Here is a 27,332-nt window from a genome sequence, read left to right on the forward strand (position 1 = left end):
CAGCAATCCATTGAAAATAAAGAATTAATTTATTGATTAAAGAATACATACCAGAAAACCTAAACAATACCACTTTAAAAAACAACCCTGGGTTGTTAAGGAAGTCTTCACAGGCATCATAGGCATCTGGTTTTTCTAACCTTTTCTGATGGAGGCTATGATGTCAAGGTTCAGCTCACAATTTCTTCATTTCTGCTCTGCCTCACTGCTTCCTTAGCTGGCTATGAACAACCAGCCATGGTCATAAAAACACAACAGAACAAAGATAGCAGTGCAAGCAATCATCCCTGAACAGGAAAGCAGCCCCTATTACACCTGAACAGAGACAGGACACAACCTAATATGAACTGCTGTGAGGTAGGTGCTTAAATTCACTGAGGCAGGTCCTAACCCTTGGTAGAAATGACTTGTTTAATTCTATGTTGGAGAAAATACTCAAAATAGACAGAAGAGAGAAAAGCTAGAGCATATGCAAACCAGCTGCATGGCCTGCAAGCTGGACTGCCTGCCTTTGGTAAGCATGGCTGAATCCTCTGATGGTACCAGAGAACAAAAGCAATATAAATAATTCTCAAATTGATAAAGAGAAGCAAAAGTCCCATGGTTGAATTGGGACTTAAGTCTACTACTTTTTACATCCTGCCCCTTTCTATATGACTACAAACTTTGAAGACATTATAACTAACAAAAACAGTTTAGAGAAACAAATACAATTGATTTGGCATAAGGCAACTAAAGGATATAAACATGCACAATTTCATACAGTCTTCAGTCTGTAAGGTGAATCCAAGGTCTATGTGCCAGGCTGAAGGCTCTCCTCACTTCTCCATAAAATATTTCAATTGCTCCCTTAGTGAAATGAGCTGTAGGGAGAGGTAGAAAAGCATGAAAAATTCACCTGAAATCCTAAGTTCCATTACTTGATCTGGAATTTACTTATATGAACCAAAAAGAATGACTGTCATTTGGCATTTATAAGGTATCTTTTTCTTACAGTCTTCCACATTCAAGAATACATACAAGATGCTGCAGCAATGATGCTGTGCTTTATTATGTCAAAGTTATAAAAAGACACTTTAAAATTGGATATGCTTGCTGCTAAGAATTTGTGCTTCAGGGAAAAGTGTATAGAGATCACAACTCACTGTAGGGATAAAGGAGACGGAATCACTGTAGCCATGTCCTGAGTCAGGCGAGAAGGCAATTGGGATAGCCTCTTGTCCCATTCTTCCTAACCTTCCTAACCTCCTCATTCTTCTTGCCATGCCATAAGATACTTGGAAGCAGGGTCAGATTCTACTTATCTTTATGCTTTCTAAGTCAGAAGTCTTGCATCTTTTATGGTGTAGGATTTTTTTTTTTTAAACTTGAAATGGTAAGGTGTCCAATAGCATCACGAGAGGTATACTACCTTTGGGACAAAGATTGTTTTTTACTATTATCCAATTTAGGTCACCCATACCAGAATGGATTTTCATTCTGTTAAATGAAAGGAATGAAGCATTACAAAACAATCCTAAACTGCACATCACCTTCTAGACTGCTATAACTGCTACCTGCAGTAATTTAGAGGCTCTTCTCACAGTGATTCCTCACAGTGAACCACTGACTGCTCCAGTTCTTTCTCATTTGTGGGTTTTTCCCTCTTCCACTACCCCTAAAGGTAGGTTTTTCCCTGCATTGAGACTTCTCGCTGAACGGTCAATCGGCCTAACTCGTCTATCCCCACAGCCTCAATGACTATTTCTCTGCACTGGATTCTCTCTGATCTCCCATTTTCAAAGGTGCTTTCTACTCAACACTCCTCAAACTAAACGCAATGTCTTCCCTATCACTCTCCCCCCCAATAATCCCCTTCCTGTCATCTTTATTTTAGTTATTGGTATACCATTTCCCAGATACTCTTCTTTATTTCCCTTCTTGCCCTATAAATCCAATCAATTGTTAAATTCTACTGATTCCTTCTATCTCTTTCATCTTTCTCTAGTCTCTCCTATACACTGCTGGCAGGGTAATCTTCTTGAGTTTCTCCCAAGATAAAAAGAAAAAAAAGCTTTGATGGATTATTATGACCTAAGCTCTTTAGCTTGGTGTGACCACTCTCAGCCTTTGTGCATGCTGTTTTCTGCATAGAATGCCCTCCTTTCCCTATCTTCTTATTAAAACCCTACCTATCTTTCAAGACTCCAAACACCATCTTCTCCATGAAGCTTTCCCTAATCACCACAGACAACACTCAACAGTGAGCTCTCATTCCTTTAAATATCCATCCCTCTCATGGATTTCTCCCCAGCTGAAGGCAAAGACTATGTCTTAAGCATTTTGTAGCTCTCTGTAGAACCTAGCTTAAAGTAGGTACCCAATGAATCTATGTTGAATAAATTAGCTAACATAAAGAACTCTTAGGAGTGAATAAAGTTTATAGCTATATTTCTATGTTGAAAATAGCACTCCTCAATACTAACTACTTACATGGATGAAAACAAGATGCCTGGTGGGTACTAAAGCAATCTTTGCATTAACCATTCAACTTACTATTTATAAGAAGTATTTGGATGAGTGATTTGCTGATGGGAAGGGAATCTATAGAACATAAGAATTCCCCTGGCCTTGTAGCGATGGGGGTGGGGGAGAGTGCCTCTACCTTAAGAGCCCCATGCTAAGCCCATCCTCATAATACAACCTTTAGACTCTTTAAAAATTGTTACCTCTAACAGTATAGGGCTAGAGATAGCATAAATTTTCTATATTGCTGCTTGACCCTCATTTATTCTATATTGCCCTCTTCTCTTTTTACTCTTCACAGTCTTGTGACTTTAAAAATATAGTTTTTCAAGTTAGAAATCTGTCATACATCCTTACCACTTCCTTCTCCTTTAACACCCAGTAAGAATCCATCACCAAGTCCCGTCAATTCCACCTTTAAAATACAGTCTCTCATATATAGCAACATTATTCATAATAGCTAAAAAACAGACACGACCCAAATGCTCATCAACTATGAACAGTTAAACAAAATGTGGTATATCTATACATTGGAATATTATCCAGCCATAAAAAGGAAAAAAGTACTGATACATGCTACAATATGGATGAACCTTGAAAACATTATGCTATGTGAAAGAAGCCAATCACAAAGACCGTATATTATATGATTCCATTTATATGAAATATCCAGAATAGGTAAAGTATATTAGTAGAATGCACAGGCTATGACTGGAAGGGATGGGGAGTTTTTTTTTTGGGGGGGGGGAGTGGTAGCTAAAGTGTATGGAGTTTCTTTCTGACATGATGAAAATGACCTAAAATTGACTGTGGTGATGGCTGCTCAACTGTATATTTTAAATGGATGAGTTGTATATTTTAAATGGATGAATTGAAAAAAGAAAAGAAATGTGTGAATTGTATGGCATGTGAATTTATATCTCAATAAAGCTGCTATAAAAATTTTAGCAGCCAATAAATATATCTACATTGCCACCATCTTAGTCCAAGTTACCATTATCTCTTATTAGACTACACACAGCCTCCTAATTGGTCTTGCTGCTTCTACACATGCCCCCCCCAAAAAAATCTATTCTCCAGGTAATAATCAGGATAATCTTTTTTAAAAGTTTAAATTAGATGTGACTCTCCTGCTTAAAATTCTTTAAGGGTTTCTGATTGCACTTAAGACTAAAACCCATCCTCCTTATCATGGCCTGCAAGAAGCCATATGATCTAACCCCTGCCTACTTCTCCAACCTTATCTTAAGCCATTCCCTTCCTAGTTCTAAATACTCCAGAGGTCCTCAAAGGGGCCGAGTTTTTTCCAATGTGGGACCGTGCATATGTTCCACCTGAGAGGCTCTTTATCTCACTCTTTGCCTGGGGTAGGGGGTTCTTTTTATCAAATGTTTTCTGATTGATTTGAAAACACACTTCTTACCTGCTCATTTTTTTCATTTTCCTGAAATTTAAGCTGCTCCAGCACAGACTGTAAATGATTCTGGAAAACAAATGTTTTAAATGATGACCGCTGAGACTCCGAAGAAAAGAGAACCAAAGGAAACAAATAATTTGGCAAATAATTTCATAAGTGGGAAAACTGTCAGCCACAACAAAAGGGTACTCTTTTTAAAGGATTTCGAGTATTAAAACTGCACCACTAACTATAGCTCCATCCTATTTGATTTTATACACTCTACAAAACACTTTTTTCTTGCCCTAAAATAAAAAGTTGGACTGCCTTCATGTGACCTTTTTCTAGTTTAGCACAGATCCTTTGGCTGTGGTGGCCTATTAAAAGAGTTGTCTTGGACTTTGGTGCCAGCTCCTCCATTTCCCCTTGCTAGGGCAGAATATTACTATTCCTAACTAGTACAGCATGCAACAACAACAATCATAATAATGCCATATATCTGTATCTTTCAAAGTATGTCCACATCTATTATCTCACCTTGGTTATCCTAAAAGACGACACCCTAAATAGGTATACTTCTGTGTAAAATTGCTCCTCTCCAATGATTATGGCTCTACAGAAATGAAATCTGGCAAGGAATTCTCCAGATGCTTCAGAATTCCCTTCACGGCCTAAACATACATTTTCCTTTAGTTGAAGCTTTTAAACATGCATTAATAAAATCAAAGCAAGTTATTTACTCTTGTTTAAGCATGTATCATAAAGTTTAAAAAATGAATTTAATTCTCTTTCACTGTAGTGAATACATTTTGATATAAATACTACTTCCTGTGGTCCTGGGAAAGTCACTTAACCTCTTTGAGTTTCAATTCCTTACCTATATGATCAGAATAGTGAAGTACCTATCCTTCATGGATTTGAAGATGAAATAAGATAATACATGTAAAATATTTAGCATAATTAATGCTTAACAAAAATTGGATATTATTATGTCAATTCATCTGGTCCCTTCCTAAAAATGCTTATATAAGAGGATCAAAATTACTCAGATAAAAGGAAAGAAGGCTATCTTTTATTAGGTGCTTCTAAGAGGTTGTTTAGGTTCATGAATAAACAATATTGCTGCATAGAGATGACATGAGTGGAAACACAAAGATGGAATTTTGAAAGTGAGATATCAAAATTTCTTTATATGGGGATGGGGTAGAGATAGGGAATAGGGAGTTAAGGCTTAAAATGTACAGACTTCCTATTTGGAATGATGGAAATGTTTTGGTAACATGTTTTTGGTAATGATCGTGGTGATGATAGCACAACATTGTGAATGTAATTAACAACACTGAAACATGTATCTGAATGTGGCTAAAAGCAGAAATGTTAGGTTGTATATATAGTAAAAGAATAAAATTTTTAAAAAAATTCATGGAGCTGCATTCATAAACGGTGAATTTTCAGTTAAGCCGTGGACTATAGTTAATAGTACAATTATAAAAACGTGCTTTCCTCAATTGTGACAAATTGTAACATGATGCAAGGTGTTAATAGTAGTAAATATTAAATCTTCTCTAATAAAAAAAAGATTTCTTTATATCAACCAAGAAGAACATACCTTGAGTGTCAGGTTTTCAACTTTCATGAGGAGACCTTCCTGTCTTTGTGCTTTTCTCTGAATCTCTCGGAGCTTCTTCTCCGTGTAATGAACCAGCTTCTGAATTTCCAGGACTAACAGAGATAGACAGAAACTTTATGTATCTAAATATAGCCTAAAATAGTGAAAGAGATCCAAATCAACTAAAACTCCACTACACATCTGAGCATTAACTTCTCAAACTTAGTCCTGCATCTAAAGCGTGATTAGAGTTAACTTTGAGCACTGCCACCCACCCTGTCCCACTCCTTTGTGTTTTCCTCTGATTTACCTTGCGAACTGGCTCCTTCTTTTGCCGTGAACTGGCTAGATTCCATGAACTTGGCCTGAAGTTCCCTTTCCAGATCCTCTTCAGAATCTTCTTCTTCCTCCTCCTCATTCTCCTCTTCCTCCTCTTCCTCATCCTCCTCTTCCTCTTCCTTGTCCTCCTCATCATCTTCATCATCCTCATCACTGCTACTGCTAGAATCACTGAACATCTCCCGAAGCATAGCATATTCTGTTGATTTTAAACAAGAAGGTGAAACTATCCAAAGCTTTTCAGATGCTTCCTATAATTATACTACTTGCCTTCAAATTCACTGGGCAGTCAGTGAATTTTATAAATCATTTTTCTCACAGGAAGATTATTCCCTTCACAAAACAAGGACAGGAAATGTGAAACACTGTAACGTTCTTTGCATGTATTCAATGATAAAGACATTTATAGAATCCAAGGGCCCATGGGAGGTTAGAATACCAGGGATGGATGAAAGATTAGAACACCAATCTAAAACCCCTAAAATACCAAAGGACCAATAAGAGGGAAGACGGACAAAGACATTCTTTTTCTGTGATTGAAGTGTGAGTCCATGGAGAATGATCTTACACACAGTCAATACCTGTCATCTCTGAACTCCTGCTTTGCCTTTACTAATGTACCTGATGAGACATGACCCTGCTCACGGCCAATCATTCCTGGGGAGCTCTCAAAGCCTGGAATAGAGCCTTGACTTTCTATTTCCTTGGTTTCATCTTCAGCAATGACTTCCCATCCTGAAAGGAGGGTCAGTCAAGGAAAAGGCAGAAGGAAAAGAGAAGGCACAGTTGAAAGGGAAAAGGCTCTTTGGCTGGAAGTACTATTTAATTTAGTCCAACGTCAGGCCACTTGTATCTGGATTTCTAGTTTGAGAAGTGCCTTAAATTGAATTACACAACTAAATGAATTTACATTACATGAATTTACTGCTCCTAGCTAAAAAGTAACATTTCCATAAATCTTAAGTTCTACACATCAAAACAGCACACAAATACCAGAAGTGAGGGCTTGTTGGCAGTTCTATATGGGGTGTAACAGAGTACACAGGAAAGGTTTGGTATAAAAGGATACGGGCGCTGACAGCTTCGGCATCTGAACACAGCAGTCTCTTCACTTCCTTTTCCACGTCCGGAGAGTCAACGTACTTAAACAAAGTGGGAGGCAAGTACCAGTAATATCATTTAACACTCTGTGCTCTGAAGGAATGCTCCTTTTCTTATATACAAATGAATTGAAATGATTAGATACCCATCCAACCAAGTTCCTACTTTAAGTAGAACTATTTGTGAAGGAATCTTTGTCTAGGGCCTGGATTTTTGTATGGTAAGCTTATTTTGTTCCAAGCAAACAAATTACTTGAGACATTTAATCTTTTCAGTGTGTAACTCTATGGTAAATACCTCTATCAGAGGTGTAACCTTTAAGCCTCAGTTATGAATTATTTGCCCTGAGTCATATTGGAAAAGAACTATAATTTTTTATTAATTGTTTAGAAGTGATTTCACTTCCTCACATCTTTATTATTATAGATATTCCTACAAAAACTGGATCTTAGCTACATGTTCTCCCTTGAATCCAGTTTTAGATAATTATCTCCAAAGCAACCAATTTGTCATGCCATGAATAGAAATCAGGACTTTGAGGGAGAATACAAAATGGCAAACAACAAAAGTGAACCCCGGCCTCCAAGAAACGGCCTTTAAAATAAATATCAGAGAAAAAGGAAGATTAGAATACACCGGGTCACTGGCCAAATTGTATCTTTTCCCATAGGAGTTATCAGACATTAAACAATGAAGTCATTTTTCAGTGAACCAAATTCAGTGTATATGTGTACGGGAGTGGGGGTGGGGGTAAGAGGTAAGAAGGAAGACTTGAAAGTAAACTTTATGATTCCTTTGAAACTAATGAGTTATGAAATAAAACACACTAAGGATAAACAACGAACTTATGGTTGCTCTACCTCAGCAAAGCTGATTTCTTCGATTTGTTTGAAATCAACGAGCTACGAAATAAAACACAACAAACAATGAAGTTATATTATGATTGCTTTACCTCAGTAAAGCTTAACGAGCTCTACAAGTATTCTTAACTTAGTTTTACATTTAATAGGCACTCAATAAATGCTATTGACTGACAGAGTACAAAAGCCAAGGCTACTGTATTCATGAATTGGAAGACCCAACATGGTAAAAACGTCAATTCTTCCCAAATCGATCTATAGGTATAATGTAATTCCCATCAAAATTCCAGAGAGGACTTTTTTGGGACATAGACAAGCTTATAGTAAAATGTATATGTAAAGGCACTGGCCCTAGAATAGCTAAAACAATCTTGACAAAGAAAAATAAAGTGGGAGGAATCAGTCTACTTAATTTCAAGACTTATTGTATAGCTACAGTGTGATATATTGGTGGAGAGATCAACACATGGATCAATGGAACAGAATAGAAGAACCCAGAAATAAACCACATAAATTTGCCCAACTGATTTTTGACAAAGGCACAAAAGAAATACAATATAGAAAGGATAGCCTTTTCAATAAATGGTGCTGGAGCAACTGGACATTCATAGGTAAAACAATGAATCTTGAACTAAACCTCACATCTTATATAAAAATTAACTCAAAATGGATCACAGACTGAGATGTAAAATGTAAAACTGTAACACTTTTACAAAAAACATACGAGAATATTTCCAGGATCTAGGCTAGGCAAAGAGTTCTTAGACCTGACACCAAAAGCATGATTCATAAAGGGAAAAAATGATAAATTAGACCTCATCAAAATGAAGAACATTTCTGGCAGGCATGTAAAGTGGTATAGCCACTCTCGAAACAGTTTGGCAGTTTCTTATAAAACTAAACATGCATGCTCAGATGTGGCCCTCTCTCTCTAGCTAGGCCAACTTGGCAGATGAAATCACTGCCCTCCCCGCTACATGGGATCAGACACCCAGGGGAGTGAATCTCCCTGGCAACGTGGAATATGACTCCTGGGGAGGAATGTAGACCCGGCATCGTGGGATGGAGAACATCTTCTTGACCAAAAGGGGGAAATGAAATGAAATAAGCTTCAGTGGCAGAGAGATTCCAAAAGGAGCCGAGAGGTCACTCTGGTGGGCACTCTTACACACAGTATAGACAACCCTTTTTAGGTTTTAATGAATTGGGGTAGCTGGTGGTAGATACCTTAAACTATCAAACCACAACCCAGAACCCATGAATCTTGAAGATGATTGTATAAAAATGTAGCTTATGAGGGGTGACAATGGGATTGGGAAAGCCATAAGGACCACACTCCCCTTTGTCTAGTTTATGGATGGATGAGTAGAAAAATAGGGGAAGGAAACAAACAAACAAACAAACAGACAAAGGCACCCAGTGTTCTTTTTTACTTTAATTGCTCTTTTTCACTTTAATTATTATTCTTGTTATTTTTGTGTGTGTGGTAATGAAGGTGTCAGGGATTGATTTTGGTGATGAATGTACAACTATGTAATGGTACTGTGAACAATCGCATGTACCATTTGTTTTGTATGACTGTGTGGTATGTGAATATATCTCAATAAAATGAATATTAAAAAAACGAACAAACAAAAACAACAACAAAAAACTAAACATGCAACTACCATACGACCCAGCAATTGCACTCCTAGAAATTTATCCCAGAGAAATGAAGCCTTAAGTTCACACAAAAACTTGTTTATAGAAGCTTTATTTGTAATAGTCATTACAAATAGAAATAACTCAGATATCCTTCAATAGGTGAATGGTTAAACAAACTGTGGAACATCCATACTATGGAACACAACTCAGCAATAAAAAGGAACAATTGATACATGCAACAACTTGCATGGATCGTAAGGGAATGATGCTGAGTGAAAAAAGCCAATACCAAAATGTTACCATGTATGATTCCACTAATATAACATTCCTCAAATTAAAAAGTTGTAGAGATGGATAACGGATTATTGATTGCCAGGGGTTAGGGATATAGAAGTAGGAGCGAGGTGAGTGTGGTTATAAAAAGACAACATGAGGGATTCTTGTGATGATAGACCGTTATTATCTTGACTGGTGGTGAATACATGAACCTGTGCTTGTGATAAATCATGTAGAACTAAATTTTTTGAGTATAAGTCAAACTGAATAAGATTGGTGAATTGTATCAATGTCAATTCCCTGGTCATGATATGGTACTACAGTTTTATAAAATGTTAACTTGGGGAAAACTGGATAAAGGGTACCTGGGGACTCTTATTATTTCTTACAACTGCATGTAAATCCACAATTATCTAAAAAAAAAGTTTAATTAAAAAAAGTGAAAGCCAAGCCATAGTATCCCTGTAGTTTGCCCAACATCCTACAAGTATGAGGTAAGGTTAGGAATATAACCACAATTTCCAGTTCTTAGATTCTGGATTGGTTCACTTTTAAAACTAGATCTTGCAATTGGAAACTAAAAGCTTTAGCAAAAGTTTCAAATCAATGACACTTCCAGATTTCTAAGCAACAAGCCTATAATCTCAGGTCAGCTTTTGTTCACTGCTATATTCCCAACCACTAGCACACAGTGCCTGGCATTTAACTTGCACTCAATAAATGTTTATTAAACATTTATATTAAACATATAAATGAATGAATAAATTAATCCCCAACTGACTTTTTCCCTTTCCTTCCAACACATAATCCTCTTCCAATCCATCCAGCAAAGACGCAAAGACTATGTAACCAACCTTTTTTGTTGTTTTCCAGAACCTTTTCTTTCTGACATTCTTAAGTGGTGGAGTAACTAAAATAAATATGACATGGTGAGATGTATATATGATTGATGGTAGTAACATATCTATCTGAATTTAATAAAAAGAAAGCTCATGCTGGTATAAGCCACTGGCTCAAGACATGACTCAATCCTCTGAAAGTGTTTGGGAGCCTAATGAACCAAACTCCTAAGTGAGGTAACAAGTTCCTGGTTCATCAGTAATTAGGAGTCAGCAGATACATGTAGTCAGCCAGAATGAGCAAGGGACTGGTGACTTACTGCCATGCTTCCAGACATATTTCTTCTGTTTCTCCCATTCATGTTTCCTGATTACATTAAGATCAGTCGAGGTAGCTGGTTCTTCCGGAGAAGAAGGGAGATCACTATCAGCAGTGCACAAAAGCATCTACATTTAACAAAGGCAAAGAAGTTGACTATGGCTCTGAATCTTGGGTTGGTAATGAATCAGGATCATTCCTACTACCAGAAATCCTGGGGCACAGAAGTTAAGGAGACTAATACTTGGCATTTCCAGAAAATCAAATCAAGTATTACATATTTTTTCTCTCTCTTTCTCTCTCAGTAAGGCAGCACTGCATATGGACTTCAAGGTGTTTTTGTTTGTTTGTTTGTTTTAGCTGGAGTGTTTACCATCGCTGAGGGAATATATTGAAAACAAGTATATCTTAGCATTTTGACTTAGAGAGGAAACAAGAAATAGCAAAAATTATGACTAAGAACCAATTTAAATTTCCAGAGTTAACAGCATACTGCTTTAGCAGAAAGTTCAGAAGATCCCAGCTGCTTATAGTTTTAAATTAATGAAAGACGTTATAAATAACAAATAGGAGACTCTACAAGCTATTTGGATAAAATAAAGTAGTGATATACAGTTTGTTCAAATACCTTAATTACATGGAACTTTTAATAGGAAGTGAGACCTGGTAGGTTTGCATAGGTTAGCGTGAAATAGCGACACATCCCAAAGTAATTTGGACAGAGAATAAAAATATATATGCAGGGCTCCCCTGAGGAGCTGGGGGGAAATGCAGAGTGTCGGGCTTCCTCACCTGGATTGTTGCTGATATTCTCACAAACATTGAGGACTGGCAGTTTGATGTGCTGAGCCCTCTATCATGGGACTTGCCCTTATGAAACTTGTTATTGCAAAGGAGAGGCTAAACCTGCTTATAATTGTGCCTAAGACTTTCCCCGAGTACCTCTTTGTTGCTCAGATGTGGCCCTCTCTCTCCAGCTAAGCCAACTCAGGAGGTAACTCACTGCCCTCTCCCACTACGTGGGACCTGACTCCCAGGGGTGTAAATCTCCCTGGCAACGCAGGATATGACTCCCGGGGATGAACCTGGACCCAGCATTGTGGGATTGAGAACATCTTCTTGACCAAAAGGGAGATGCGAAATGAAATGAAATAAAGTTTCAGTGGCTGAGAGATTCCAAATGGAGCCAAGAGGTCACTCTGGTGGACATTCTTACACACTATATAGATAACCCTTTTTAGGTTTTAATGCACTGGAATAGCTAGAAGTAAATACTTGAAACTATCAAACTCCAACCCAGTAGCCTTGACTCTTGAAGATGTTTGTATAGCAATGTAGCTTACAAGGGGTGACAGTGTGATTGTGAGAGTCTTGTGGATCACACTCCCTTTATCCAGTGTATGGATGGATGAGTAGAAAAATGGGGACAAAAAAACTAAATGAAAAATAGGGTGTGGGGGGATGATTTGGGTGTTCTTTTTTACTTTTATTTTTTATTCTTATTTTCGCTTTTTCTGGTACAAGAAAAATGTTCAAAAATAGATTGGAGTGATGAATGCACAACTATATGATGGTACTGTGAACAATTGATTGTGCACTTTGGATGGTTGTATGGTATTTGAATGTATCTCAATAAAATTGAATTTTAAAAAAAACACTTTGTAGTTCCTTATTAAAGAAAACATTGTTTAGTCCTGACTTTATTATCTTGCTGTTTGACCTTGAACTAGTTATTTCACCTCTCTGGGCTTTATTTTATCTGAAAAATGTTCTATGTATTTCTTTGCATTTATATTTATTTTTTAAATCTTAAAATCAGATACTGTACAAATATTAAAGAATATGTATTTAAAATATAATAAAAGAAGAATAATGAAAAAAAATAAAGTAGTGAAAGATTAAGGATCAAACACCAAAGCAGAACATGATGTTTGATTCCTGATCTAGAAATTAGCAATGGCAAGCAGACATTCACCAAGTAGAAAGGAGCACTGAAGGAAAGAGAAAAGGAGGGAGAAAGGTACTCCTTGAAGGATGTGAGTTAGTAGATTAAAAAACTAGCCCATACCTGGGAAACATCTGCTGTTTTATAAAAGTTTTTTTTATCAAGAGTTTTCAGGCTTCCAATAACGCAAGGCAAATCAACCAGCTTAGCAGTTAGAGAGACATCTTCTACCTCAACAACTGCATGACGTCTATCAGCTGAAGAGAATTAAAGATTAAAGTTACCATCTTCCCAATGAACTTTTAAGCTTAACTAGGATTTGAGTAATGAAGACTTATGTGGGACAGACTAGTCTTTCAGTGAAACCTACTATTTCTCATAATGCCAGAATTGTGAACACAATTAGGAACTTGCCAGAGAAAAGAAGGCAGAGTATATGAAGCTCTCTTTTCCCAGTTTATGTCACTTGTTTAAAAGTAGCTAAATTTATTGTTAGTGATTGTGAACTAAATGCTGGTGAAGTGGTACATGTTTCACTCTCATCCTGAAAGGCAAATTCCATTCCTTTGAACTCATTCATTTTGACACTATTCAATCTGTCATTGTACATGTGTGTTTCAAAGGTTTCAGTGAAAATGGTGCTAATGAGTCCCAAGTTTTAATTTCTAGTTAGTGTCACAAAGATAAAATTCTATAGCTATATACTTAACTCTGAATCCTTCCCAGATGTCTCAAAAACAAAAATGTCTTTGGACCCAAGAGGATTCAGGTGTAATCTAATACTAAGTGAATAAAAGAAAGATGGAGAACTATGTTTGACATGATCCTTTTTATGTAAATTCATTTAAAATATATAAATGCTGGTATGCATAAAAGTTTTGTCTGTAAGGAAACAAAAGAAGAAAAGGTTGGAAGCAACCCAAGTGTCCATCAAAAGATGACTGGATAAAGAAAATGTGGTAGATAGATAAAGTGGAATGTTACTCAGCTATAAAAAGGAATGAAGTTTTAATACATGTGACAACATGGATGAACCTTGAAGACCTCATGCTGAGTTAAATAATCCAGACACAAAAAGGCAAATATTGTATGATATCACTGATATGAAATAACTAGAATAAGTAAATTCATAGAATCAAAAACTAGAATAGAGGTTACCCGGGGCCGGAGTGGGGGTAGGGAATGAGGAGTTAATGCTTAATTGGCACAGAATTTCTGTTTGGGGTGATGGAAAAGTTTTGGTAATAGATGGTGGCTAAATTGCATTGTGAATGTAATTAACTCCAATGAATTATATATTTGAATGTGGTTAAAAGGGAAAATTTTAGGTTGCATATATGTTACTAGAATTAAATTTTTTTAAAAAAAATGACTGTACAACACAAAGAGTGAATCCTAATGTCAAAAAAAGATGAAGAAACAGGTAATATTAGCTACCTTTGGCATTGAGTTTGGGGCACTATGAGGGAGAAGAGTTTCATTTTTCTCCTTTTGAATCTTTTCTGTTTTATTTGAATTTTCTAACCATGAACTTGTATTATTTTAATATTTTAATGTCAATAGTGGTTAACTGAATGGTGGAATTTTTAAGGGCCATTTTTTTTTTGTTTGTTTTCTTCTTTATACACTTCTCTGTTTTTAAAAAAAAAACTAATAAATATTATTTTAAGTAAAGAAATGTCATATTTGTAAACAAAGAACAGTGCATTCATTTGTTCTTCCCTTAGACAGTAAAAAAATCACAAAGCTGGTATCTAGTAGGAGATAATCAGCAGTATTGAAAATCCCAGTTGACCCCTGAGTCCTTGAGTTCTTCCTTATACACTTCCTTATACTCCCTCGAATGATATATGCCTCTCTGAACAGTGAGCCCATCAAGGCAGAGACTACATTCCATCCTTTTTCACATCCTTAGTACCTCGTGTAATGCCTGGCACACAGCAGTCCCTTAATAAGTTATTGTTCAATATATGGTGAATAGATATTAACTATTTACGATATAGGTCAATTCTTAGTTTATCCTTACTGGTGACATTTCCAGAATGTACTACTTTCCTGACAGTAGAAGCATATTCCTACAAAGGAGATAAATTGAAAAATCAGAAGGATGAATTGTCTACTTGACAGCTAATAGAACAGATATGTCAGAAGACCTTCCTTAAATTAAAAACTTTAAACTTTCCAAACCTTTATAATGATGCCATGTATCATGCACATTATATAAATCAGATTAGGATGAGATTGACTCTAATCTCGTTCTCTACAGTTAGTGGCTTCTCTAAGATCTACATTCCTGCCTCTCAGTTGTATTTGCAAGGAAATTGCTGAAGAGAACTGAGTATATTAACTAGGCCTAATTGGGGAAATACTTTTTTGAACCCTATTCCTAATATATTTTTTTAGATTACAAAATGCTTGAATACAAGTATCATTGTGAGAAGAGACCCTAACACAATGTCGAGATGAGCTTCAACAGTCTTGCACGGTGATGAATTTGTAGGAGACTCAGCACTGGTTCCCCGTGTTGTCCCTTTTGAGGTGTCAGAGAATTTCAGACGAGTCTTAGCTCTTATTGTCTGTGGTAAGTGGCTGAATCCATCACTGTCTCAGCTGTTTGTCAGGAAATCAACCCACATAATCAGTGGAAAGAAGCACTGCCCAAAGAGAACGCATTAGGATAGGACTGCCTGATAGAACATGATCCCTGGGAAACCAGTGTTCTGAGTTGTTATATAGCCATCTTACATAGAAATGCTACAGAATCTAAGTAGAACTAATACTTAAGCACTGAAGACATTTGGTCTGACATGCAAGCGTTTCTTACCGGAGGCAGACGCAATATAAATTGGTTCTCAAGCTCGTGAAGAGGTTCATGTTGGCTTTCACTCATCTCTTGTTTTTGAGTTGATGAAAACAAACAAAAACAAAACCAAGTCACTAAAAATTTCTCTTGCTCCCTCTATTGACCACTGATGGTAGTGCTGGTTAAATTATACAGGACCTTGCTCAGTATCCTCACTGGAATATGTGTACAGCTCTGAAATACTTTATTTGACACAACTTGAGTATTTCTAAAAGTCACCTTATCTCCCGTCCAATATGTGCAGATTTTCCAAAGCCAACCGGAATTAACATAACAATTCTTTTTAAATTAATAATTTATATCAAACGAGGCAAGAGCTATCATGAAACATGATTTCATTTTTTAAATGATATTATCAGACACTCAGGTAAAGGCCTACATTTCAGTGACACAGGTAGTGGCTACCTTAGGTAAACTACATGATCTCTGCAGGGAAGAATGCTAAATGAAGATGGAAATCAACTTAGAAACTTCTGGCAGAAATGTTCCACACTGATTTGAAGGAAACAAGAGCTTCATTTTCAGTATTTCATTCACCTTAATGGATGGGTAGGAATTAAGCAGTGCATGGAAGAGAATGCAGATTTTTATGACTCTAAGGCCAGCGTCAAGAGCCTCTGAGTTACTTTAGGGAAAAATTAGTTCAGTTCTTATGGATAGATTATCTGTATAAGTGCACCTAACTTCATGCAATAAATGCGTCCTTGAAGGGTGACATAAGTAGAATTTAAAAGCTGATTTGATTTATTCATTACAAAATTTTCATGCGTTTACTCTATGTGTCAGGTACTATATTGAGTGCATTAGGTCTATTCTTTCATTTAATCCTCATAACCACCATTTATTTGAAATACCCCTAAAAGTCATTTAAAGGAATCCCATAATGCATGCTTTTGTAAAGTGAATAATCTCCCTCAACCTTTATTTTTAATCTTATTTTCCACCTATTTGAAATGTATCTGTGGTGGCTTGCATTTTGGGTATTAGGGTTCGCACCTCTTCAATTGAAGATAATTTTCTTTCCACCTTTGAGAAATCTGACAAAGTTTTCTTACATTATACACCAAGTTACAAAATCCAGTTAATGTGCAGTCCCTAATACTCTGTAAACCATTAACTGGGCTTGGAGTTCTGAATTTGAATCTCATTTAAGAGCACTGAAGCCCCCTCCCCCTGCCTTTTTTCAAACACATGCAAGTGGGTCTGGGACCTCAGGGTGAAATCATTCACTAGTTATGATTTCAGTCCCTTGGTTGGCTTTGGAAACAATCAGAAAGACATAGAAAATACAGAAAGGTCAGCAGTTTGCAGTAGCCTTTTCCCAGTGGAAAAGCAGACACTGGGAAAAGAGAGAGACTAAAAGTCCGAGAAATTGAGGGGGTGGGGTGGGAATCACAATCGCATTTTTTGTGATAGTTATTACTTCTCTATTCATTTCATACAGAAACACCTATATAACCATTATATATAAAGACAAAAAAAGAAATACAAACCTAAAAAAATGTTATTTAAATTAAAGTAAATTAAATAAAAATCCCGGGGCTGGGCACCTTGCCTAACGGAACAAAGAATTAAACACCTAAAGCTGGGAGCAGAAACATTATTTGAAGAACTAGCTGCTAAGCAAGATTTTATCAGATCAGTAGTAACTTTTAGATTTCTCAGCAGAACTAAGACTAGGGCATTTTGTTCATTGCAATTCCTTTTTGGCAACTCCTCTCTTATGTGAGAGAGAATGCAAGAACTGAAACTATTTCAAAGTAGCCCTAATGAAACAAAAAACTGCCCTAATGAAACAAAAAAAAAGGTCTGATGGGAGAGAAGTTGGACAACTTTGGATGAAATGAGTTTTATTTATTTTTAATTTGCTACCTGTATTTACCAAAAGAACTGGTTGCATCATATTTACTTTAAGTAAAGGCATCCACTTTTTCCAGCAAGCGCTCTTTGATACCTAATTAAATTAAAAGGACCGCCTTCCCTCATTCAACCCTAGCTCCACTGCGCTTTAGCAGAATAATAACTAGCGGGCCGGCGCGCGGCAGCATGCTCCAATCAAAATACCAAAGTTGGTATTTTCTCAAGTTCACAGCATCTGGCAGCGGTGTGGAGAGAATGACCACTCCATCCTTTTCCCGGGGGCATTAAACTTCCAAGGCTTTCCAGCTCCTAGGCTTTGATCCCAATTCCCTTGAAAACCTTCCCCGGGGCCAAAGGGCCCGGACCTTCGTGCCTTCCTGCTGAGGCGGGCTGGAGAGGGGAACAGCCGGGCACCTTTGCCGAGCGCTGACCCGGTTCCCGGAGCCTTCCGGCCGGACCAACTCACCCGCTCCTCCGCTAACTAGCGCCGGGACCGGAAAGGGTGTGAGGACCCGGACCGTGGGTTCCGGGCGGGGCGTGAGTGGGCCCCCGCGCAGGCCGGCGAGAATGCTCAACTGGGCAGCCAGGGCTGCCCTGAGGCGCTCAGTCGGTTAGTCGCGTGCGGGGCGGGAAGGTTCGAAAGGGCGCCGAGCGCGGAGGGACCTCGAGGAACAAGCCCAAGTTTCCACAACGCAATACTTTTCCACCTTTTTACAGTGGCGACCTGTGAGGCGTCCAGACTATTTCCACCAGTATACAACGACACCTGTAAAAGGAGTGGCCCATTTGTTTGCCTCTCAAATCCGTTAGATTGGACTGATTTTTCCCTTGGGCGAGGTGACCTCGCCTGGAGACAAACGCACCACACTAACTTATTAAATACCTAGTATCCGCGCAGAAACTACTCGCATGTAATTGCCACCCCCTCTCTCCCCTTAGCAGAGCCACTATTTTATATCTATTGGAGTGGAACACAAGTTACGCCACTTATTTGCCCTAAAGATGGTCGCGGTTCAAATGCTAGCAGTTCCACTGTCCCAAAGAGGAGTCTTGGCTTGTGAAAAAAAACTCGAAGCCACTTACCTTTCCCCTCCGGCAAGTTTTCCAGAGTAGTTTTGGCATCAGCTTGGGCACCGCAGTCGGCATCAGCTTGAGCGCCAGGGTCGGCAGGAATTTGGGATCCGTGGTCACTTCTACTTTCGGCACCATGGTCATCAGAACTTTGGGCATCTTGGTAGCTTGTTACTTCTGATGTTGAAGCTGTTGGTGTTGAAATGTTTTCTGAGAGACTTGGGGGCTCTCCCTCAGGGAACTCCATGTTCCAACTCCTTGAGACAGTATAATGGCTTCCCGTTCAGTCATGTGATCTGGAGAGTTCTAGAACATTCATAAAAATGATGTCAAAGGTAACTTTGTTAAAGATATAAAGATAGAGGCGGGGCAAGATGGCAGACTGGTGAGCTGTATGTTTTAGTTACTCCTCCAGGAAAGTAGGTAGAAAGCCAGGAACTGCGTGGACTGGACACCACAGAGCAATCTGACTTTGGGCATACTTCATACAACACTCATGAAAATGTGGAACTGCTGAGATCAGCGAAATCTGTAAGTTTTTGCGGCCAGGGGACCCGCGCCCCTCCCTGCCAGGCTCAGTCCCGTGGGAGGAGGGGCTGTCAGCTCCGGGAAGGGGAAGGGAGAACTGCAGTGGCTGCTCTTATCGGAAACTCATTCTACTGATCCAGACTCCAACCATAGATAGACTGAGACCAGACACCAGAGAATCTGAGAGCAGCCAGCCCAGCAGAGAGGAGACAGGCATAGGAAAAAAAAAAAAAACAACACGAAAAACTCCAAAATAAAAGCGGAGGATTTTTGGAGTTCTGGTGAACACAGAAAGGGGAAGGGCGGAGCTCAGGCCCTAAGGCGCATATGCAAATCCCGAAGAAAAGCTGATCTCTCTGCCCTGTGGACCTTACCTTAATGGCCCTGGTTGCTTTGTCTCTTAGCATTTCAATAACCCATTAGATCTCTGAGGAGGGCCCTTTTTTTTTTTTTTTTTCAATCCTTTTTTCTTTTTCTAAAACAATTACTCTAAGAAGCCCAATACAGAAAGCTTCAAAGACTTTCAATTTGGGCACGTCAAGTCAAGAGCAGAACTAAGAGAGCTCTGAGACAAAAGGCAATAATTCAGTGGCTGAGAAAATTCACTAAACACCACAACTTCCCAAGAAAAGGGGGGTGTCCGCTCACAGCCACCATCCTGGCGGACAGGAAACACTCCTGCCCATCGCCAGCCCCATAGCCCAGAGCTGCCCCAGACAACCCAGTGTGACGGAAGTGCTTCAAATAACAGGCACACACCACAAAACTGGGCGTGGACATTAGCCTTCCCTGCAACCTCAGCTGATTGTCCCAGAGTTGGGAAGGTAGAGCAGTGTGAATTAACAAAGCCCCATTCAGCCATCATTTGAGCAGACTGGGAGCCTCCCTACACAGCCCAGCAGCCCAGAACTGCCCTGGGGGGACGGCACTCACCTGTGACATAGCACAGTCATCCCTCAACAGAGAACCCGGGGTGCACAGCCTGGAAGAGGGGCCCACTTGCAAGTCTCAGGAGCCATACGCCAATACCAAGGACTTGTGGGTCAGTGGCAGAGACAAACTGTGGCAGGACTGAACTGAAGGATTAGACTATTGCAGCAGCTTTAAAACTCTAGGATCACCAGGGATATTTGATTGTTAGGGCCACCCCCCCTCCCCGACTGCCCAGAAACACGCCCCACATACAGGGCAGGCAACACCAACTACACACGCAAGCTTGGTACACCAATTGGGCCCCACAAGACTCACTCCCCCACTCACCAAAAAGGCTAAGCAGGGGAGAACTGGCTTGTGGAGAACAGGTGGCTCGTGGACGCCACCTGCTGGTTAGTTAGAGAAAGTGTACTCCACAAAGCTGTAGATCTGATAAATTAGAGATAAGGACTTCAATTGGTCTACAAACCCTAAAAGAACCCTATCAAGTTCAGCGAATGCCACGAGGCCAAAAACAACAGAAAATTATAAAGCATATGAAAAAACCAGACGATATGGATAACACAAGCCCAAGCACCCAAATCAAAAGACCAGAAGAGACACAGCACCTAGAGCAGCTACTCAAAGAACTAAGGATGAACAATGAGACCATAGTACGGGATATAAAGGAAATCAAGAAGACTCTAGAAGAGCATAAAGAAGACATTGCAAGACTAAATAAAAAAATGGATGATCTTATGGAAATTAAAGAAACTGTTGACAAAATTAAAAAGATTCTGGACACTCATAGTACAAGACTAGAGGAAGTTGAACAACGAATCAGTGACCTGGAAGATGACAGAATGGAAAATGAAAGCATAAAAGAATGAATGGGGAAAAAAATTGAAAAAATCGAAATGGACCTCAGGGATATGATAGATAATATGAAATGTCCAAATATAAGACTCATTGGGGTCCCAGAAGGGGAAGAAAAGGGTAAAGGTCTAGGAAGAGTATTCAAAGAAATTGTTGGCGAAAACTTCCCAAATCTTCTAAACAACATAAATACACAAATCATAAATGGTAAGTGAACTCCAAATAGAATAAATCCAAATAAACCCACTCCGAGACATATACTGATCACACTGTCAAACACAGAAGAGAAGGAGCAGGTTCTGAAAGCAGCAAGAGAAAAGCAATTCACCACATACAAAGGAAACAGCATAAGACTAAGTAGGGACTACTCAGCAGCCACCATGGAGGCAAGAAGGCAGTGGCACGATATATTTAAAATTCTGAGTGAGAAAAATTTCCAGCCAAGAATACTTTATCCAGCAAAGCTCTCCTTCAAATTTGAGGGAGAGCTTAAATTTTTCACAGACAAACAAATGCTGAGAGAATTTGCTAACAAGAGACCTGCCCTACTGGAGATACTCAAGGGAGCCCTACAGACAGAGAAACAAAGACAGGACAGAGAGACTTGGAGAAAGGTTCAGTACTAAAGAGATTCGGTATGGGTACAATAAAGGATATTAATAGAGCGAGGGGAAAAATATGGCAAACATAAACCAAAGGATAAGATGGCCGATTCAAGAAATGCCTTCACGGTTATAACGTTGAATGTAAATGGATTAAACTCCCCAATTAAAAGATATAGATTCGCAGAATGGCTCAAAAAAAATGAACCATCAATATGTTGCATACAAGAGACTCATCTTAGACACAGGGACACAAAGAAACTGAAAGTGAAAGGATGGAAAAAAATATTTCATGCAAGCTACAGCCAAAAGAAAGCAGGTGTAGCAATATTAATCTCAGATAAAATAGACTTCAAATGCAGGGATGTTTTGAGAGACAAAGAAGGCCACTACATACTAATAAAAGGGGCAATTCAGCAAGAAGAAATAACAATCGTAAATGTCTATGCACCCAATCAAGGTGCCACAAAATACATGAGAGAAACACTGGCAAAACTAAAGGAAGCAATTGATGTTTCCACAATAATTGTGGGAGACTTCAACACATCACTCTCTCCTATAGATAGATCAACCAGACAGAAGACCAATAAGGAAATTGAAAACCTAAACAATCTGATAAATGAATTAGATTTAACAGACATATACAGGACATTACATCCCAAATCACCAGGATACACATACTTTTCTAGTGCTCACAGAACTTTCTCCAGAATAGATCATATGCTGGGACATAAAACAAGCCTCAATAAATTTAAAAAGATTGAAATTATTCAAAGCACATTCTCTGACGACAATGGAATACAATTAGAAGTCAATAACCATCAGAGACTTAGAAAATTCACAAATACCTGGAGGTTAAACAACACACTCCTAAACAATCAGTGGGTTAAAGAAGAAATAGCAAGAGAAATTGCTAAATATATAGAGACGAATGAAAATGAGAACACAACATACCAAAACCTATGGGATGCAGCAAAAGCAGTGCTAAGGGGGAAATTTATAGCACTAAATGCATATATTAAAAAGGAAGAAAGAGCCAAAATCAAAGAACTAATGGATCAACTGAAGAAGCTAGAAAATGAACAGCAAACCAATCCTAAACCAAGTAGAAGAAAAGAAATAACAAGGATTAAAGCAGAAAAAAATGACATAGAGAACAAAAAAACAATAGAGAGGATAAATATCACCGAAAGTTGGTTCTTTGAGAAGATCAACAAGATTGACAAGCCCCTAGCTAGAGTGACAAAATCAAAACGAGAGAAGACCCATATAAACAAAATAAAGAATGAAAAAGGTGACATAACTGCAGATCCTGAAGAAATTAAAAAAATTATAAGAGGATATTATGAACAACTGTATGGCAACAAACTGGACAATGTAGAAGAAATGGACAATTTCCTGGAAACATATGAACAACCTAGACTGACCAGAGAAGAAATAGAAGACCTCAACCAACCCATCACAAGCAAAGAGATCCAATCAGTCATCAAAAATCTTCCCACAAATAAATGCCCAGGGCCAGATGGCTTCACAGGGGAATTCTACCAAACTTTCCAGAAAGAACTGACACCAATCTTACTCAAACTCTTTCAAAACATTGAAGAAAATGGAACACTACCTAACTCATTTTATGAAGCTAACATCAATCTAATACCAAAACCAGGCAAAGATGCTACAAAAAAGGAAAACTACCGGCCAATCTCCCTAATGAATATAGATGCAAAAATCCTCAACAAAATACTTGCAATTCAAATCCAAAGACACATTAAAAAAATCATACACCATGACCAAGTGGGGTTCATTCCAGGCATGCAAGGATGGTTCAACATAAGAAAATCAACCAATGTATTACAACACATTAAAAACTCGAAAGGGAAAAATCAAATGATCATCTCAATAGATGCTGAAAAAGCATTTGACAAAATCCAACATCCCTTTTTGATAAAAACACTTCAAAAGGTAGGAATTGAAGGAAACTTCCTCAACATGATAAAGAGCATATATGAAAAACCCACAGCCAGCATAGTACTCAATGGTGAGAGACTGAAAGCCTTCCCTCTAAGATCAGGAACAAGACAAGGATGCCTGCTGTCACCACTGTTATTCAACATTGTGCTGGAAGTGCTAGCCAGGGCAATCCGGCAAGACAAAGAAATAAAAGGCATCCAAATTGGAAAAGAAGAAGTAAAACTGTCATTGTTCGCAGACGATATGATCTTATATCTAGAAAACCCTGAGAAATCGACGATACAGCTACTAGAGCTAATAAACAAATTTAGCAAAGTAGCGGGATACAAGGTTAATGCACATAAGTCAGTAATGTTTCTATATGCTAGAAATGAACAAACTGAAGAGACACTCAAGAAAAAGATACCATTTTCAATAGCAACTAAAAAAATTAAGTACCTAGGAATAAACTTAACCAAAGATGTAAAAGACCTATACAAAGAAAACTACATAACTCTACTAAAAGAAATAGAAGGGGACCTTAAAAGATGGAAAAATATTCCATGTTCATGGATAGGAAGGCTAAATGTCATTAAGATGTCAATTCTACCCAAACTCATCTACAGATTCAATGCAATCCCAATGAAAATTCCAACAACCTACTTTGCAGACTTGGAAAAGCTAGTTATCAAATTTATTTGGAAAGGGAAGATGCCTCGAATTGCTAAAGCCACTCTAAAAAAGAAAAACGAAGTGGGAGGACTTACCCTCCCTGACTTTGAAGCTTATTATAAAGCCACAGTTGCCAAAACAGCATGGTACTGGCACAAAGATAGACATATAGATCAATGGAATCGAATTGAGAATTCGGAGATAGACCCTCAGATCTATGGCCGACTGATCTTTGATAAGGCCCCCAAAGTCACCGAACTGAGCCATAATGGTCTTTTCAACAAATGGGGCTGGGAGAGTTGGATATCCATATCCAAAAGAATGAAAGAGGACCCCTACCTCACCCCCTACACAAAAATTAACTCAAAATGGACCAAAGATCTCAATATAAAAGAAAGTACCATAAAACTCCTAGAAGATAATGTAGGAAAACATCTTCAAGACCTTGTATTAGGCGGCCACTTCCTAGACTTTACACCCAAAGCACAAGCAACAAAAGAGAAAATAGATAAATGGGAACTCCTCAAGCTTAGAAGTTTCTGCACCTCAAAGGAATTTCTCAAAAAGGTAAAGAGGCAGCCAACTCAATGGGAAAAAATTTTTGGAAACCATGTATCTGACAAAAGACTGATATCTTGCATATACAAAGAAATCCTACAACTCAATGACAATAGTACAGACAGCCCAATTATAAAATGGGCAAAAGATATGAAAAGACAGTTCTCTGAAGAGGAAATACAAATGGCCAAGAAACACATGAAAAAATGTTCAGCTTCACTAGCTATTAGAGAGATGCAAATTAAAACCACAATGAGATACCATCTAACACCGGTTAGAATGGCTGCCATTAAACAAACAGGAAACTACAAATGCTGGAGGGGATGTGGAGAAATTGGAACTCTTATTCATTGTTGGTGGGACTGTATAATGGTTCAGCCACTCTGGAAGTCAGTCTGGCAGTTCCTTAGAAAACTAGATATAGAGCTACCATTCGATCCAGTGATTGCACTTCTCGGTATATACCCGGAAGATCGGAAAGCAGTGACATGAACAGATATCTGCACGCCAGTGTTCATAGCAGCATTATTCACAATTGCCAAGAGATGGAAACAACCCAAATGTCCTTCAACAGATGAGTGGATAAATAAAATGTGGTATATACACACGATGGAATACTACGCGGCAGTAAGAAGGAACGATCTCGTGAAACATATGACAACATGGATGAACCTTGAAGACATAATGCTGAGTGAAATAAGCCAGGCACAAAAAGAGAAATATTATATGCTACCACTAATGTGAACTTTCAAAAATGTAAAACAAATGGTTTGTGGTGTAGAATGTAGGGGAACTAGCAGTAGAGAGCAATTAAGGAAGGGGGAACAATAATCCAAGAAGAACAGATAAGCTATTTAACGTTCTGGGGATGCCCAGAAATGACTATGGTCTGTTAATTTCTGATGGATATGGTAGGAACAAGTTCACAGAAAGGTTGCTATATTATGTAACTTTCTTGGGGTAAAGTAGGAACATGTTGGAAGTTAAGCAGTTATCTTAGGTTAGTTGTCTTTTTCTTACTCCCTTGTTATGGTCTCTTTGAAATGTTCTTTTGTTGTATGTTTGCTTTCTTTTTAACTTTTTTTTTCATACAGTTGATTTAAAAAAGAAGGGAAAGTTAAAAAAAAAAAAAAAAGAAAGAAAGAAAAACAAGGAAAAAAAAATGATGTAGTGCCCCCTTGAGGAGCCTGTGGAGAATGCAGGGGTATTGACCTACCCCACCTCCATGGTTGCTAACATGACCACAGACATAGGGGACTGGTGGTTTGATGGGTTGAGCCCTCTACCATAAGTTTTACCCTTGGGACGACGGTTGCTGCAAAGGAGAGGCTAGGCCTCCCTATATTTGTGCCTAAGAGTCTCCTCCTGAGTGCCTCTTTGTTGCTCGGATGTGGCCCTCTCTCTCTGGCTAAGCCAACTTGAAAGGTGGGATCGCTGCCCTCCCCCCTACGTGGGATCAGACACCCAGGGGAGTGAATCTCCCTGGCAACGTGGAATATGGCTCCCAGGGAGGAATGTAGACCCGGCATCGTGGGACGGAGAACATCTTCTTGACCAGGAGGAGGATGTGAAAGGAAATGAGGTAGGCTTCGGTGGCAGAGAGATTCCAAAACGAGCCGAGAGGTCGCTCTGGTGGGCACTCTTACGCACACTTTAGACAACCCTTTTTAGGTTCTAAAGAATTGGGGTAGCTGGTGGTGGATGCTTGAGACTATCAAACTACAACCCAGAACCCATGAATCTCGAAGACAGATGTATAAAAATGTAGCTTATGAGGGGTGACAATGGGAGTGGGAAAGCCATAAGGACCACACTCCACTTTGTCTAGTTTATGGATGGATGAGTAGAAAAATAGGGGAAGGAAACAAACAGACAAAGGTACCCAGTGTTCTTTTTTACTTCAATTGCTCTTTTTCACTCTAATTATTATTCTTGTTATTTTTGTGTGTGTGCTAATGAAGGTGTCAGGGATTGATTTAGGTGATGAATGTACAACTATGTAATGGTACTGTAAACAATCGAAAGTACGATTTGTTTTGTATGACTGCATGGTATGTGAATATATCTCAATAAAATGATGATTAAAAAAAAAAAAGATATAAAGATAATAATGGAGACATTACAGGTGCCAGTTAGAGATAGTAGTCGAGAATTCTCTATTGCCTAAGGTCAAATAAGTTTAGATAAAACTTAATTCTGAAGAATAAATTGTGGATACGTGATTTTTTTTCCATTCAGGTATGCTAGATTACCAGAGCTTGGTTCTCGACAAAATCGTTTTGGACCCTTTTGGAATCAGTCGATTCATTTTTATGAAATTGTGTGGTGGTGTCATAATACAAAATAGAACAATGAAATTTATATTGCATTGCCTGTAGAGTATTCTTGAAGACGGTTATATCAAAAAGAATCGTTTTATGAGCACTCAAAGAAAAAAATTCTATTTTCAGTAAGTGAAACAGCTGAGCAATTTGTTTGTTTTCAGTCATATGGACAATGTGAATTCTGTAATTAACTTTCTTTCTGATGGTTGCTAGGAAGCTCAGGACCAAATTTGCAGTCCACTTCTAACTACTGTGACTCTTATGGGGATGTGTTGAACTTTGACCT

General features: G+C 38.4%; 1 protein-coding gene across 1 annotated transcript; it reads right to left on the reverse strand.

The window, feature by feature from the left end:
• Positions 1-818: 818 nt before the first annotated feature.
• Positions 819-18,874, reverse strand: TAF7L (TATA-box binding protein associated factor 7 like). The gene is made up of 13 exons (XM_037822212.1): positions 18,640-18,874; positions 15,658-15,725; positions 14,830-14,908; positions 12,957-13,090; positions 10,890-11,016; positions 10,585-10,640; positions 7,811-7,852; positions 6,919-6,991; positions 6,471-6,584; positions 5,821-6,048; positions 5,511-5,623; positions 3,929-3,988; positions 819-863 (listed from the first exon to the last, which is right to left on the reverse strand). Exons 1-13 carry the CDS (start codon positions 18,872-18,874, stop codon positions 819-821), a joined length of 1,374 nt encoding a protein of 457 aa, XP_037678140.1.
• Positions 18,875-27,332: the final 8,458 nt, after the last annotated feature.

This window comes from Choloepus didactylus, chromosome X (assembly GCF_015220235.1).
Source record: "Choloepus didactylus isolate mChoDid1 chromosome X, mChoDid1.pri, whole genome shotgun sequence".
Classification (NCBI taxonomy): Eukaryota; Metazoa; Chordata; class Mammalia; order Pilosa; family Megalonychidae; genus Choloepus; species Choloepus didactylus.